The 16,029-nt window shown below is 43.7% G+C and overlaps 1 protein-coding gene across 1 annotated transcript in view; it reads left to right on the top strand.

Annotated features, from left to right (window-relative positions):
* Positions 1 to 902: 902 nt before the first annotated feature.
* Positions 903 to 16,029, top strand: part of LOC125309833 (E3 ubiquitin-protein ligase HECW1) — a 107,988-nt gene continuing 92,861 nt past the window's right edge. The window contains exons 1-3 of the mRNA XM_048266956.1: positions 903 to 1,082; positions 11,662 to 11,719; positions 14,878 to 15,190. Coding sequence (XP_048122913.1) covers positions 11,693 to 11,719; positions 14,878 to 15,190 — 340 coding nt within the window. The 5' untranslated portion in view covers positions 903 to 1,082; positions 11,662 to 11,692. The remainder of the gene's footprint in view (positions 1,083 to 11,661; positions 11,720 to 14,877; positions 15,191 to 16,029) is intronic.

Raw genomic sequence — 16,029 nt, 5'->3', positions numbered from 1 at the left:
ACATCCATTCGTCTCAGTGGAATACACACTCTTCACGCAACACATGACATATATCAGAATAAACAGCAGACCTTACCGAACACAAAGGTGTAATGCATTCCCGTGTATAGTTAGCTGTTTCAGAGTAATCCGGTTTTGAAATAAATTGTAGCAAAATTCAACATGGTCTTTCGGCTTTAAGCATTTCTTAAAACTGAGCTGTGCTTACATCGCCTAGATATCTGTAAATATTAGAATCAGAGAATATACAGGCAGCTCACGGTCACGGAGTCTGTCAATGTAGCCTTAATGATTTCTTTTCACAAAATGCTAAGCATGCATGTATTTAAGTTTCTTAAAACTGAGCTGTGCCTAAATGGGTCAATGCATGATTTCATAACAGACCAAATAGAAAATAAAATGTTAAATGTTAAATATAGCCTACATATCTGTATATCAGATTATTTAGGCTACACAGTATAGTTAGATCAAGTTGGACAGTAGCACATTTTAATCATTTTGTATATCTATAGTGGCTGATGAAAGAGATGAGTGGCTTTTGGGGGGGGTCAGTGGGTAGTGTCCCCACGAAAGCTCAGACCAAACCTACGCCCTTTGGATGGGCATATGAAGACTCAGTAAGACTGAGTGTAAGACTCAGTAATGTCATCTTGCCAATAATCTTGTCCTGTAGTGTAGATCAATGCACAGGTACTATATCCAGTCCAAAATAATGAACTTTTGCAGAGAAAACACTGTTCGACTCCTCCCATAGTATTTGAACGGGCCAGTCTGCCCATTGCCACGGCCCCACTCAATCTCTCCATCCTTACCCATGTTGGTGTAGGGTGGCGGTAGAGAGGCGGTGGGAGCCCAGACACGAAGTGCTCCCATTGGCTGTTGATGTGTGGTACCCAACGGGAAGCGGGCGGATGAGGAGAATGGTGTGATAATGGAGCGCGCGCTATCACCGGGCCACCGTGCGTGCTTGGGACCGCAAAACATGCTCGTCGGATGTTCTTACTGCTAAGTATGTCGGTCACGTCTCGGATGTAACCACTCGCAGTTGGAGTATGATTCACAGACAGGTTATATTATCCCAGGTAGGTTCGCGTTGCTTTGTTGTGCTACTGCTTTCGGTGAGCCTGATCTTGTGTGATAGTAGCCTAAACCGAACATGTGCCGTCTGTCACTGGTGAAGTGTTCTGCCTGCGATGGGACAGGAATGAACGTGTCCATTGGCTGTTTTTGTTTCAGGAAAAAAGCACCACCATGTTTCTCCACTAGCCTACCCCATCTCCCTTATACATCCTATAGAATGTATGGCCAACGTCGTATAGGCTACGGGGATGTTCTGTTCCTTTGTGTTGCGCTTCCCGTGTCGCCTGGTGTTTCTCATATACCCCCCGCTGTTCATAGGGGCTCTAGAATAACTAACCCGCTGTCAGTGGAGGGTGTTTTGATTTTAAGCAGCTGAATGGAACTACGGTTTGTTTGCGTCTTAAAGAAAGTAAAATGCATGATAGGTTATACGTCTATTGGGGCGCCCTTAACTCTGCCAATACGTTAAATCGTCCACTAGAACCCTAAATGTAGGAGTTTAGTTCTATATCTCAATGGCGAATATTACAGCTAGGCATTTTTTTACGTCATAAACTGGCTAAGCAGGCAGGTGTAAATACTCTTAATTCCAGAGCAACGAATGTAATTTCTCATGAAAACTGTCAGATTTAGCCTCTTTTTGTCAGATACAAAATCTCAGCTCTTTCTGACAGATAGGCTAGCAAGTAGCCATAGCCTACAGGATATTAGAAAGACTTGTCACTACCAACCTTTGTAGTGTCACAGAAAAAGAGCAATATAATTACACCATGTCAGTTAGAAGAGGTCATTTTGTGGAGATGCTGAGACTTCAGGGTCACTTTGAGGAGGGGTAAAAGTACAATGTTATTGATCTGTCCTTATATGAGGAAGCATGGGGCAACTCCTTTAGGACGAGCCCTATAAACAGTAGAAAGGGCACTGTGATGGGGAAGCTACACATTTGCCCCACTGCTAGCACTGATAGACAAGCAGATGGACTCTCTTGGAGAGAGCTTTGGCAAAGGATAGTTGGGATCCATATTATTTTGGTTTCAGTCACACACACACACACACACACACACACACACACTATAGTGACACTTTAGTCCCCTGTGGCTAAGTCTCAGTTCAGGTCTTTCCATTTGTTATTTAATCGGCTGTCACATTTGGCTGGAGACTTCACCTCTTTGCCAGGCTTGTCGTTTGACCCCAGTAAACTCAGTAGACAGTTTACAACGTCGGCTGGGTAGCAGATGACCTCATTTCCTTCAGGCCTGGAGACAAACTCAAACTGACGGGCAGACACTGAACCCATATCAGAGTGCCATCCTTTAATGTCACCTGATAGCCGAGGAAGCTTTTGTGGAAGTTCTCACTCTGATGCACAATATTATTGGTTCTAGGTTTCCATATGAGGGATTTATAAACAGACATCTTAACATTTCTTCTCTCAGGTCTTAACACTTATAGAAGAAAGATCACAATTCTTCTCATTCATCAGTTTATGGTGTAACACACTTTAAACCAAGGTATGTATGACATGCATTAAATTAAATCAAATCAATTTCAAGTAATCTAACATTCAGACTCAAATTATACATGCTGTGATATTTCTTGAAAATCTTGATATCATTTGATTCTCTGATCAACATTCTGTAAATCGTACTTCAATAACACGGCTCTCGCCATGAATACAAATTCTTTGGCAGCTGGAATCAATTTCTACAACACCTCAGCAAATTTAAAAAGGCTCATAAGCCTCAAAAAACACTTAACCACACAGTTGCTTGTGCCCCCCCCCCCCTCGGGTCCTCCGCTACCTTGCAGGAGGCTACTTCAGCTCTCCCCTGCTGGAGTGAAATGGTGAGCTGAGTCATATTGGGACCCCCATCAGCATCTCGCTGGAGTGAGGATGGCTATTGATTTAGCAGTAACTTCATCAGGCGTGGCAGCTCTCGGTCCGGCCCTACCGGACGCCACTGCGCCGTGACCCATCCCAGATATGTGAGAGGTCGGTGAGGTCCATATAAGCAGCGGGAAAAAGAGTCGAAGCGGCGGCCGCATTGAGGCCGAAGAAGTGATTAGAGATGGTAATCAAGGCTGGAGTGTGGAAGTCAATATGCCAGCCAGCTCAGGCCACTGCACCCAAGAGTGGACATGGTTCATACATCAATGAAGTTCTAAAAAGCACATTTGAGGCACGCTCTTAAAAGAGCAGCTGAAGTCAATTATTGAAATATCTGCACCAGTTGCCCTTCTTTCAATTTTAACTAGGATCTGTAGTTATAATTGATATATGCGTACTTCCGTATTCAACTAGGAACTGTAGTTATAATTGATATATTTGTGTACTTCCATATTCAAATAGGAACTGTAGTTATTATTGATATATGCGTACTTCCGTATTCAACTAGGAACTGTTTATAATTGATATATTTGCGTACTTCCGTATTCAAATAGGAACTGTAGTTATAATTGATATATTTGCGTACTTCCATATTCAAATAGGAACTGTAGTTATAATTGATATATTTGCGTACTTCCGTATTCAAATAGGAACTGTAGTTATTATTGATATATGCGTACTTCCGTATTCAAATAGGAACTGTAGTTATATTTGATATATTGATATATTTGCGTACTTCTGTATCTATGTGTTATCCGTCACTCTAACCTTGCAGCAGTATATCTATTTTTATGGCAGCAGTAGCAGCACTGAGTTCCCAAAAGGCCTCACCAGTGACCACTGTGTGCGTTTAGTTACTGCTTTGCCAATGCCCATCAAACCCTTAGACAGAGATGGCTGTGTGCGTGTAGCCACACTGTTCACGGAGCATAGACATGGCTGTGTGTGTGTAGCCACACTGTTCAAGGAGCATAGGCTTTAGCGGGAGCGCTGTGGTGAGCGTTAAATTGTCCGGATGTTCTGACCTTAATGGTGTGCTTGGGCGGTCATAGAGGTTTGGAAGCAGTGGCATATCTCACGTCTCAGACTGGACATCAACAACAATAATAACAACACTGAAAGCCCAATTCAGTGGGGAATTGCATTGGAGAATAGAAAGCAATTTCGTCCATATTTGCAAGTGTTCATCTATTCTTAGAGATGACAAGCACAGTAATGAAAGTCGTTTGCTATGGCCTGATTGTTTCGGGGAGGTAATTGAGGATGGCTAAATTAAACTCTCTAAACAAATGAACTGCTTATTTCATGGTGCTTTCTTGACAAGAGCTGATAATCAGTCTCGTGCACTAAAAGCAGCATCATTTACCACATGAACATTTCTGTGCAGAAAACAGAATCAACCAACTGAAGTCCCTAAACCCTAATAATATAACATGACAGTGGAGAAGTAGAGATGACCTCCCACCATACAGTGCTTTAAACTGACTGACTTTATGAAGAGTAAAGACAAGCAAATGCTATTAACTATTTATGAGAGGAGCTTAGAAAACAGTGTTGACAGCAAGGTTTACACAAACAGCGTATGAAACAAAGAGGCGTACAGGTGGCGTCACGGTGACGTCACAGGCGATGTCACGGGCAGAGGTTCTGCGACGGAGAGGACGCGGTACACACGACTCGTTCTAAAAATAGCCCATACAGTAAAGAAGCCACTCTGAGGTTCTGAGGGCAGAGTCCATGCAGTGTTCCGGGAGGGTTCTAAGAATAGAACATGCTGTAAGGAAGGGAGACACAAATAGTCTGTGAAAGGGGGTATTGTGGAGAACCATACGTATCATTCCTATCGGAAAGAAAGACCCTGAGTCTTCCTATGTTGTGCACCACAGACCTGTATGTAGCTGTGTGCATCACAACAATAAAAGGGATATATTTACATTGTACCAGTGCCTCTTATGCTGATATTATTACAGACAGTATGTTATGTTGCACTCCCAGATGCAAGGCCAGATAGCCTTCATTTATTGCAGTATTTCATGGAAAGTAATACTACAGATGTCAGATGAGGTGGACAAGAGCGTCTTGTTTCTCTTAATACAGACAGAGCACATGTCTTAGTATTTCTGTCCAAAACCACATTTAAAAAAACAATGTCAAAGCTCATGCCCTGAGAACACTGCATCTGTTTAATGTTTTGTAAGCCTTTTATAAATGCATGTTTAGCACAGCGTGTCAACAGCAAACGGCAAAAAAACATTTTCTTCTGTCTTTTGAAATGTTGCTGTTTCTAGTATGAAAACAGAGGAATGCCCACGGCTCAATGTTATAACCTCATAAATACTTACGCAGTTGACCTATATATGGGGGGGTGGGGGCAGTGAGGAGCAGAAGCCTTCATGCTCTCCTCAAGCTCAACCAGTTTAAAATAGAATTATTACCGAATGAAAAAGCTTTTATTTTAGCTTACATATGAAAGACAATGTTATATATGTCTGCCCTGTACAGTATGCTTTAGTGCCCAAGAGATTAATTTGCATATATTGTTTTTATTTGGTATTATCTATTGTCTACTCATTTGCATGTATTTTGGCATTATCTATTGTTGTTATTACTGTAGTGTGGTGACTGGGAGTGATATGATATTATGCTGAGCACTTTTAGATTCACATCACACTGATAGGAAGCCATTTTCAACATCAATCTCTTGCAAGTCATTCATTTCCATAATGGAAGTCTAATGAATGTAGGAACGACTGACTGAAACAAAAATGGTGTGATCGAAGCTCTATTAGAGCTTCCATGTGCCCTGTTGATGGTGTGTCAACTGACAGTTTGTATCTTCCATTCTGGTGACACTTCCAACCACTGACAGCCCATAGAATATCAGTGCTTGCTCGACGGTGGTAATGAATGAGGGGCTTCTGCCAGCGCAAAGAGTGAAAATGTCAACAGTGGCCATCTGGGGAATTAATTATCCCCACCATCGACACAGGCAACGGATGTACCCAAGCCTCACACCACAGCACACCTCAGCAGGAGAGCTGTGAGTAGACGCTTCCATAGCTTGTCCCCAGGGATGCAACAGTATAGGTTATACCATGTCCAATATGCAAGGGTGGGGGTGGAACATTGTGTCCTTTTTGCCTTTGGAAATATGTATTAAACTGCTAGTTTTGGTAGAGGTATGGGGTGCAAGAATCAGTGTGTCTTTTCCTTGCACAAAGTGTGTATTGGTGCTTGAGAGGGGTCTGTCATATGCTGAGTTAGAATGAGGCTTCACCGTGTCAGGTGTCAGAGGTGGGAGATGTGGGAGTGAGAATGAGGCTTCACCGTGTCAGGTGTCAGAGGTGGGAGATGTGGGAGTGAGAATGAGGCTTCACCGTGTCAGGTGTCAGAGGTGGGAGATGTGGGAGTGAGAATGAGGCTTCACCGTGTCAGGTGTCAGAGGTGGGAGATGTGGAAGAGGACAAAACATGATGTTGATTTAGGGAGTTGCCACGGCAGCGTAAGCGGCTTGATTGAGTGTAATCTTGATTGAGCGTAATTGTGGGCAGCCGTGGCCCACTGGTTAGCACTCTGGAATTGTAGCCGGTTCGAGCCCTGACCAGTGGGCCGCGGCTGAAGTGCCCTTGAGCAAGGCACCTAACCCCTCACTGCTCCCCGAGCGCCGCCGTTGTAGCAGGCAGCTCACTGTGCCGGGATTAGTGTGTGCTTTACCTCACTGTGTGTTCACTGTGTGCTGTTTGTGTTTCACTAATTCACCGATTGGGTTAAATGCAGAGACCAAATTTCCCTCACGGGATCAAAAAAGTATATATACTTATACTTATACTTAATCATTTGCTGTGTTTGTTGTCATGGTACACGGCTTGGCTAGGCTTACACGATCTGTTTCACTTCAGTGGTACTACAAGCATGGGTAAGGGGCTATGGATTCCCTGTAGATGGTATCATTTTTCAGTTTCACGTGTTATGAATTTTAAAATGTATTTTTTCAGTAATGGAATTTTCAGTGATCAAAGAAATACAATTGTCACTGCATAAGAATGACAACACATGCCTACATGGGGGAAGCCGTGGCCTACTGGTTAGCGCTTCGGACTTGTAACCGGAGGGTTGTCGGTTCGAACCCCGAACAGTAGGAACGCCTGAAATGCTCTTGAGCAAGGCACCTTACCCCTCACTGCTCCCCGAGCACCGCTGTTGTTGCAGGCAGCTCACTGTGCTGGGATTAGTGTGTGCTTCACCTCACTGTTTGCTGAGTGTGTTTCACTAATTCACGGATTGGGATAAATGCAGAGACCAAAATTCTCTCACGGGATCAAAAGGGTATATTTTCTTATACTATTATTATACTACATTATTACATCAGCTTGCTGTCATTGTTTATTAACCCTTTCTCTCCACTGATGAGTGTGTTAACAGCACAGACAGGTAGTGGTGATGCTCACCAGAGTCTGAACAGTCACACAGTGACACGATGAGACAGGCAGCATTAACCTGTAAGAGGTGAGAATGTTAAGCTGCACAAAAATAATCATTCTTAACGCTTTAATGAGGATGTACCTTTCAATTAGGCTCACTGCTATGGGGAGCGTGGTCTCCCAGCTTAAATAGCAAGAACAAAGCAGGGAGCTTTCACCTTTCATCTCTCAGTGATCAGGGGGGAAAAGCACTAATATCGTATCATAATTATCCTCAAGGACAATTAATATAAAGCAGCCCTAGGGGATTACAGCAGGGTTACACCGCATGGAATCTCTCTCTTACAGTTGTAATACTTCACCGTTTATATCAGTGACAAACTCAAACTAAGGCGGCCATCTGACCTTCGCTGGAGGAGCTCTCTCTCTCTCTCCGTTCTCTCTTCTCTGTTCTCTACATTGTCCCTGCTCTCTCGCTCGACGCCCACAGAGCCTTTGGTGACACCCGCACCAGCGAGAGCCACATCTGCAACATAAACTGGATGGCCCCCACACAGATGGTCCATTCACTTTTACCCACCATGCATTTCACGCATGGCCGCACACGCATATGTTTCTGTGTGTGACCCTCCTGATAAGCCCCCCCCGTCCCCCCCGTAGGGAGCTGGGCTCATTGGATTGCTGCCTACAGTGTCAGTAGGTTAGTGGACATCCCCGAGCCTGTGTCCACTCATGCATGCCCTGGTCCTCCACAGCGGATTTATTTAGGCTGGATGCCGCCCAGCTGAGGATGCCTTGCTTCAACTCCTTACAAACACACACACATGCGTGCGTACACAAACACACCCACACACACGCGCACGACACACACACACACACACACACACACACACACACACACACACACACAAGCACATATACACATAAACACACACATACACACACACACATACACACACAGACAGACACACACATACACACACACACAAGCACATATACACATAAACGCACACATATACACACACACACACAAGAACATATACACATAAACGCACACACACACACACACACACACACACACACACACACACACAAGCACCTATACACATAAACGCACTCATACACAAACACACACACACACAAGCACATATACACATAAACGCACACATACACACACACAGACACACACACACAGACACACACACACACACACACCCCACACACACACACACACACACAGGGCCGCCTGCTTCCCAGTGCCCAGAGATCGCTTAGCTGCAGACACCCAGTCACTGCAAATGAATGTAACTGTCATGGTTCCTCCCAAACAATAGTGCAATGGCTGGAGGGAGGCCGGCTGGATGGCTCTATGGCTTAGTGAAACAAATACTTTGGGAAGCAGACTGTTTTGCTGTGATAGACAATACATTGCATTTGAAATGTACTTTATCAACACATTTGCTTGTTTATATTTGTACATATATATATATATATATATATATATATATATATATATATATATACATTTTCCTCTTTCTAGTTCTTACGCATATACCATATTATACGGTTTCTCTTGGAGCAGCATTACGATCAGTATACGAGTATCATTAGCACAACGGCATGCTGTTCTTGGTGGCTCCACTGTTTGTCCTACAGTTGCGTAGTGAAGCTGTAAATGTACAAGCTGTTTGGATTCAGAGGACAGTACTTCATCACAGACTGCCCCAGTACAACCACAGTAAACCTGCTAGCACAATCTGACATGTGGTCTGTCCAGTGGGAGCTGAAGATTTCATTAAACTGTCCTGTTCTGGAAAGTGCTCACCTGAGAGCTTGTTACAGCCCAACCAAGAGACCCCCAGTTTACAGTGTTATGGTGTCCCATATTCCCCACTGTTGACTAGGATAGATCTGCAGACCAGTGGGGGTCTGGTGCTGCTAATTGAGTCTTTTCCATTTTATATACCTTTATGTGAGGGGGTGCCATGGGGTCTGTCTGAGGGGGTGCCATGGGGTCTGTCTGAGGGGATGCCATGGGGTCTGTCTGGGGGGGTGCCATGGGGTTTGGATTGCTGCTACACTGGAGCCCTGTCCTGCATTTCCCCACATTGGTTTCAGTCTAATCTATTTATCTGTTATTCTGTGGCGTGATTATGGTCGAATTGCATTCCATCGCCTGCTTCAGGGAGGACTGGTTAAGATGAGGAAATATTGTACAATAGACTGTCACAAGAGACATGGTGTTTCCACCATGTTTCAATAGGGAAAAGGTCCCTATGCAATATAAGTAACTCTTCCAAAGCATGCAAATGCTGTGGGTCATAAATGCAGGGTGTGGCCTATTTGTCTACACACAATACAAAGTGTTTTTTTATCTGTCTCCAATGTCATCGTCAGCATTGCATTTTTGGACTGTCTGTCTCACAGCTTTAGAACATCAAGACAAGACCTATTGGGTGTATATGGACCTTTGATACACACCAGTTTGTGCCTTTATATGACACCAAAACAAGCCAGAACTTATTAAGCAGAGTACAAATCTGATTTCTAAAGTACCCAGTCCTGTCATGGCATACTGAAGAGTTTCAGTGGACAGCTGTGAGACCATCCCCAACACTTTCCCAGATTAGTGGACTCTGCAGTCAGGGATGGTACCCCCCATCTCCTCAGAGTTTTCATTCTGACCATGGGGTTCAAAGTGCTCTTTGAACCTTTTTGAAAAGCGCTATTCACTGGGGGGATGTCTTTGAAGTGTCCCCCATAACTAGGCTATACTCTGCCTGTGATGTAATGAAAGATGGCGTCCATGTTACAGGCATCATGTCATTTGCCATCTCAGAATATGGGGTGTTGAATGTATTTCGGTGGTGTGGAGGTGGGAGCTTTTTTAGTAGCTGTAAGGGGAGCACCAGGCATTGCAGACATATTTCTATATTCAAAAAGAATGTAGAGATGCAGGAGATGACTGCTCTGAAAACATGAAAATGCACTTTGTGTCCGTGACATAACACACCAATGGGAAATCAAATGTCATCCATTAAATTAAAATGCCACCCAACCAACGTAAAGATGGATCACGGGTAAATGTGAAGTCTTAAGGCTTAAAAGCATTGTTTTTAAAGAGCTTACAGTCCACTCCCTTGCGGTGTAATATGTGGTTATACTGTAGCAACACTTGTAAGAGCCAACGAGTTGACCAATGGCCCTATTCAGATCATTTTAAGAAGATTAATGTAAATGCTTTATGTGGTGGCCCATATTAAAACAAGACTTTATTGATTGGATAAAAGATAGTTTATGTGTGTACAGTATAGGCAGTATTGTGATGATGGATTAGAGTAGGATGTACCGCACTGAGCTCCTACAACCCAACTGGTGCTACAGGGATTGTGCTTTTCATTGGGGCTTCTGCTTTTGCTGACTTCTCTTTGCAGGGCTATTGTGCTATTTTTCTTTGTGTGTGTGTGTGTGTGTGTGTTTGTGTGTGTGTGTGTGTGTGTGTGTGTGTGTGTGTGTGTGTTAATATTTCTTCTTTCAATTGTGTTATTGCTTGGTCAGTGTACTGTATTTTCTCTGTCTCATGTTTGTATGTGCTGCTACGTAGCAATCTTGGTTTTCTTGTGTCTGTCATCTGTGTATAAATGTATTAATTACTGTATGTTGCATGTCTGCATTTTCCAGCATAACTGAAATATCCATGGGTGAGATTTCTGGAAGGACCACTGCAAAGCAATTTCTACTATGTGTGGCATTACTCGACGATGGAGCCGTAGTCAGAATACCAAATTTTAGTCGGTTCATTCATCTCAGAGGCTGTACTTATGAAAGGCACATTTTCAAACACTATCAATAAAATATGAGTGTTTGGGTGGAGAGCTCAACATTTAGAAAGGCCTCCGCAGGTTTAAATTATAGATTGTGTGAGATGTTGAGGCCAAAGATAATGAATGAAACCATGTTGAGGCCAGGCAGTCTGTGTGTTTGGACAGAAAGAGCAGAGTTCCAGGAACACCCATGGGCTCATCAAAAGAGCAGAGTTCCAGTAGCACCCATGGGTGCATCAAAAGACATCTATATCATTTTATAGCATTATACAGACAGCACAGTAGTTCTGTGATAATCAAATAACATTTAAATCAATAGTAGTAATTGGGAATGATATCTGGTACAAACATTTTGATAAAGCTATGAAGTGCAGACATATTGATGAGCTAAGTAACTAGCTGTTGGATGAGAACGTGCCTCATGTGTTGTGTGTTGGCTTTTCCTCAGGATCTGTCGAGCTTTGAGTTGGAGAATCATAATGCTGCTGAACCTGTGTAGTGTTAAGGTCAGTGTGTGTGTGTGTGTGTGTGTGTCATACAGACGCTAGCCATCACATCACCACGTGCCTGCCCACATCATCACACATTACACACGGCCGCCTTCCTGCCCACTTACATTCATCACTGTACTGTATATGAGATTTGTGTGTGTGTGTGTGTGTGTGCATGTTGATCTCTGGTGCTTGTTGAAAAGGACTCCAGAGCTTTTCCTTTGCTTCTGAATATGAAATCAGATTCTGTCTCCTCATCAGCTCTTTGCTGCTCCCCACGCATCCTCATTAGTGTGTTGTGCTCAGTGTCTGTGCTTTCCCATCCTCTGTGCTTGCCGTAGGGGAACAGCTTCACACACACCCCCATACACCCCCACACACCCCCCATACACCCCCACACACCCCCATACACCCCTTACACACCCCCACACACCCCCACTCCCTGCACCCCACACCCAAAATAAAACCCTCAGTTCTTTCCAAGTATGAAGTAGCGCTGCTAATGTACATTACTAAAAACAATATAACCCAACTCTCCAATATAAAATAGACACTTTTGGACTTTTGGACTCTGACCCACCTAACATAACTTACAGTATGCATACTTGTAAAGTGGCTAGTATGTAGCAGACGCTATTGTCCAAAGTGACTCTGACTCCAACAGCGGGTTCAGGGTTGAACCGATGGTCAGATTGTGGTCTGAAAGTGTGTCTGGGCAGTTACTTGTCCAGTTATTGTCCTTCATCCTATTTAAAGGAACCATATGTAAGAAATGTATTTCAATTAATCATAAAATGGCCCTGATATGTCACTAGACATTAAGAAATCATGTTCATTTCAAATACTTATATCACTGACAACAGTAGTCCGGCCAGGATATTGTCATTTAAAAAGTGATGTTGCAGCCCTCAACTGATGTTGATGTTGTGTTTTGTCATGTCATGTTGTGTTTTAGCCTGATGCCCCACCCTCCACCTATCTAGTAATCACAAAGTCAGTAGTGTTTTGGCATCTGGGTTGGCAACCCTCGAAGTCAGGGGAAGGGAGGGACACAATCTCTCTACAGTATTTTGAAAGTGATTGCAGTACCAGTTTTGGCCACAATCTTACATATGGTTCCTTTAAATATGGGCCGCTGGTATGCACAGTGAATGGGCAAAATGAAACATAAATGCTATTTGGTTGTTTGAGCCAGTCACAGTCGCTTGTTTCTATACTAAGTATTTTAGTGCGATATGTGTGCAGTGTGGCGTTATAGCTATAGTATGTATAGTAGTAGTATGCTACACTTTTGTATATGTTATATTATAAATATAGCTATGTATATGTTTCTAAGTATGCTACACTTTTGGAAGTCCTACTCGATTTGTGTACAATTTGCTTTATATATTTCATACACTACTTTGATGTCTACTGCTTTGGAGTATTTGAGTCCAGCTGTAGAGGTCCAAACCCCAAACTAAACCCTGACTGTGTGTGTTCCTCATTGTGTATTTCTTGGAAAGAATCAATAATGTTTTTGATTTACATTTCAATAAACATTTACATTTACATTCCTTGTGATCCAAATGCTACACACAGGTCTGTGGTCTGGTCAAATACTACACATGGATCTGTAGTTTGGTCAGTATCTAACATGATTGGATAGGATTTTAGTGTTGCAGCTTTTAAGTTCTGACAAAACATTGGTGTCTTGTCTCACACAAGACCACCATCTTCTCACACTATCGTACTGGCAGAATTACACATTAGACACACACACACACACACACAGTGCAGGCAAGCTGTAGTGTTATTTGTTGTTTGCTAAAATCATATAACCCGAGAGACTGGAGGTTTCTCTCTTATCAAGAGACTGGAGGTTTCTCTTTGAGCAGGAGACTGGAGGTTTCTCTCTGATCAGGAGAATGGAGGTTTCTCTCTTATCAGGAGACTGGTCTTAAACACTGGTGCTGTCGTTGGGAAGTGCAGGTTTGCATTGTACACAGTAGGAGTCCTGCTGTGCTGTTTCACCCACCTCTCATCTACATGTGTGTACTTGTCATGTCCTAGTTACACCCAGTGTTTTCTGAGCCTGCAGTAGTCTGCACCAATGCATCAGGAAGAGTGGCAGTACCCACAGACATACAGTAGGCACAGACACACAGGAAGAGTGGCAGTACCCACAGAGATAGGCACAGACACACGACTGCTGCCTGTGTTCATCACGGTTAAAGTTAGAGTTCAATTACTGTTAATCTAGTCCCACAGCACATCTGGTTTATCATGCACAGTAGTCTATGTACAAAGTCATATTATTTCTGACTAACATTGTAGGTGAGTGGGTGTCACATTTTCTTGATGCAGTTTCTGTAGGTTACACAGTAATATGGATTTTGTCCTCAGAGTAGCTTTTTGTCCGTCTACCTTTGCTTTTTGGAAGTTCAGTGAACTGTGGGAAGCATTTTACATTCAATCGTACCTGAAATGAATTACTGTGAAAGACACAATTGTATACATTACTAAAGAATCAATGCCTGTGCAGTAGATTTCTGCACAATCCCTGCGAAATACTCAATGACCCTGGCTAAACCTCGCTAAACATGCTTTTTGCTTGCTTCTCTTTTTGCAAATTTGGAACTTGAACTTAAATAAACAACACTTTTTCTTAACTTGCCTCACCCAAAATGTCTCTCACAGCCTTATGCTTAAGACTAATAGAATATAGGGTTTTCACTCAAATAGAATATAGGGTTTTCACTCAAATAGAATATAGGGTTTTCACTCAAATAGAATATAGGGTTATCAGTCAAATAGAATATAGAAATAGAATATAGGGTTATCAGTCAAATAGAATATAGAAATAGAATATAGGGTTCTCAGTCAAATAGAATATAGGGTTTTCAGTCAAATAGAATAAAGGGTTCTCAGTCATGCATTTGGAGTCTGCATATTTCCATCATGTCTTTGCTCCAAACTCACCTCATTGAAATCAGTGTGATTAATGCTCTTGATGAACTAAAGCAGGAGGGTGTGTCAGAAACAGCTGGACTACTGTATGTTGGGTCAGGGAGAGGTGCTTATGCGCATGCTTAGGGGCAGTAAGTAAGGGTAGTCCAAGAGCACCATTGAGAACCCTTGCATCAGAACACCGTTATGCACTGTGCGGTTTTGTGCTGCGTGTTCCCCCTTAGAACCTGTACCAGAACCGGCTCCTGGGTCTGGCGGCCATGGCCTCACCGTCGCGGAGTTCCCAGGGTCGGCGTCGGTGCAAGGACGGCTCGGCCCGGTTCAGCTTCGCCCCTGAGCAGTACCTGAACGGTGGCCACGACCCGCTGGCTCTCACCCGCTCCACCAGCGACACCGACTTGGTGTCGTCGGACAGCCGCTCCACGCTCATGGTCAGCACGTCCTTCTATGCCATCGGCCAGTCCCAGGACATGGTCATCTGCTGGGACATCAAAGAGGAGGTGGACCCTGGGGACTGGATCGGCATGTACCTCATCGGTGAGTAGGCTCAACACATCCTCTCCAGCATCACTATCAGTGAAGGGGGGGGGGGTTCTCAACACATCCTCTCCAGCATCACTATCAGTGAGGGGGTCTCAACACATCCTCTCCAGCATCACCATCAGTGAGGGGGGTCTCAACACATCCTCTCCAGCATCACCATCAGTGAGGGGGGGGGGGGGGGTCTCAACACATCCTCTCCAGCATCACCATCAGTAGAGGGGGGGGGGGGGTTCTCAACACATCCTCTCTTGCATCCTCTCTTGCTTACTGCTTAGTTGTGTTTTTATATTATATACTTTAATTACTCTTCTGCTGTTAAAGAATGTGTTTGTGTTGTACATATGCTGCTGAGACCTTGAGACCTTGAATTTCCCCTGGGGATCAATAAAGTATCTATCTATCTATCTATCTATCTCCAGCATCACCATCAGTGAGGGGGGTCTCAACACATCCTCTCTAGCATCATTATCAGTAGTGGTTCCCAAACGTTTTTTTCCGGCGGACCACCTTCTTACATCCTGACTCGGCTCGCGTACCCCCACCATCCGGAAAGTAACACATTCTATTGACGCATTCCAGGCATCATGTTTAATCAGCTGCCCTACATGAATTTCCCCTGGGGATCAATAAAGTATCTATCTATCTATCTATCTATCTATCTATTAGACTGGTTAGATAGCACCTCACAGCAAACCACGCACTGTGGCTTTGGGCAGTCTGTCTCCCAATCCACTTGAAGCCGAGGCCTATATGCCTCATCATAGTGAAGCCTCGGCCTATATGCCTCATCATAGTGAAGCCGAGGCCCGTATGCCTCATCATAGTGAAGCCTC

This window comes from Alosa alosa, chromosome 16 (assembly GCF_017589495.1).
Source record: "Alosa alosa isolate M-15738 ecotype Scorff River chromosome 16, AALO_Geno_1.1, whole genome shotgun sequence".
In the NCBI taxonomy this organism is placed as follows: domain Eukaryota; kingdom Metazoa; phylum Chordata; class Actinopteri; order Clupeiformes; family Clupeidae; genus Alosa; species Alosa alosa.
The sequence above is the reverse complement of the archived record's forward strand: the minus strand, read 5'-3'. Positions and strand labels throughout refer to the sequence as shown.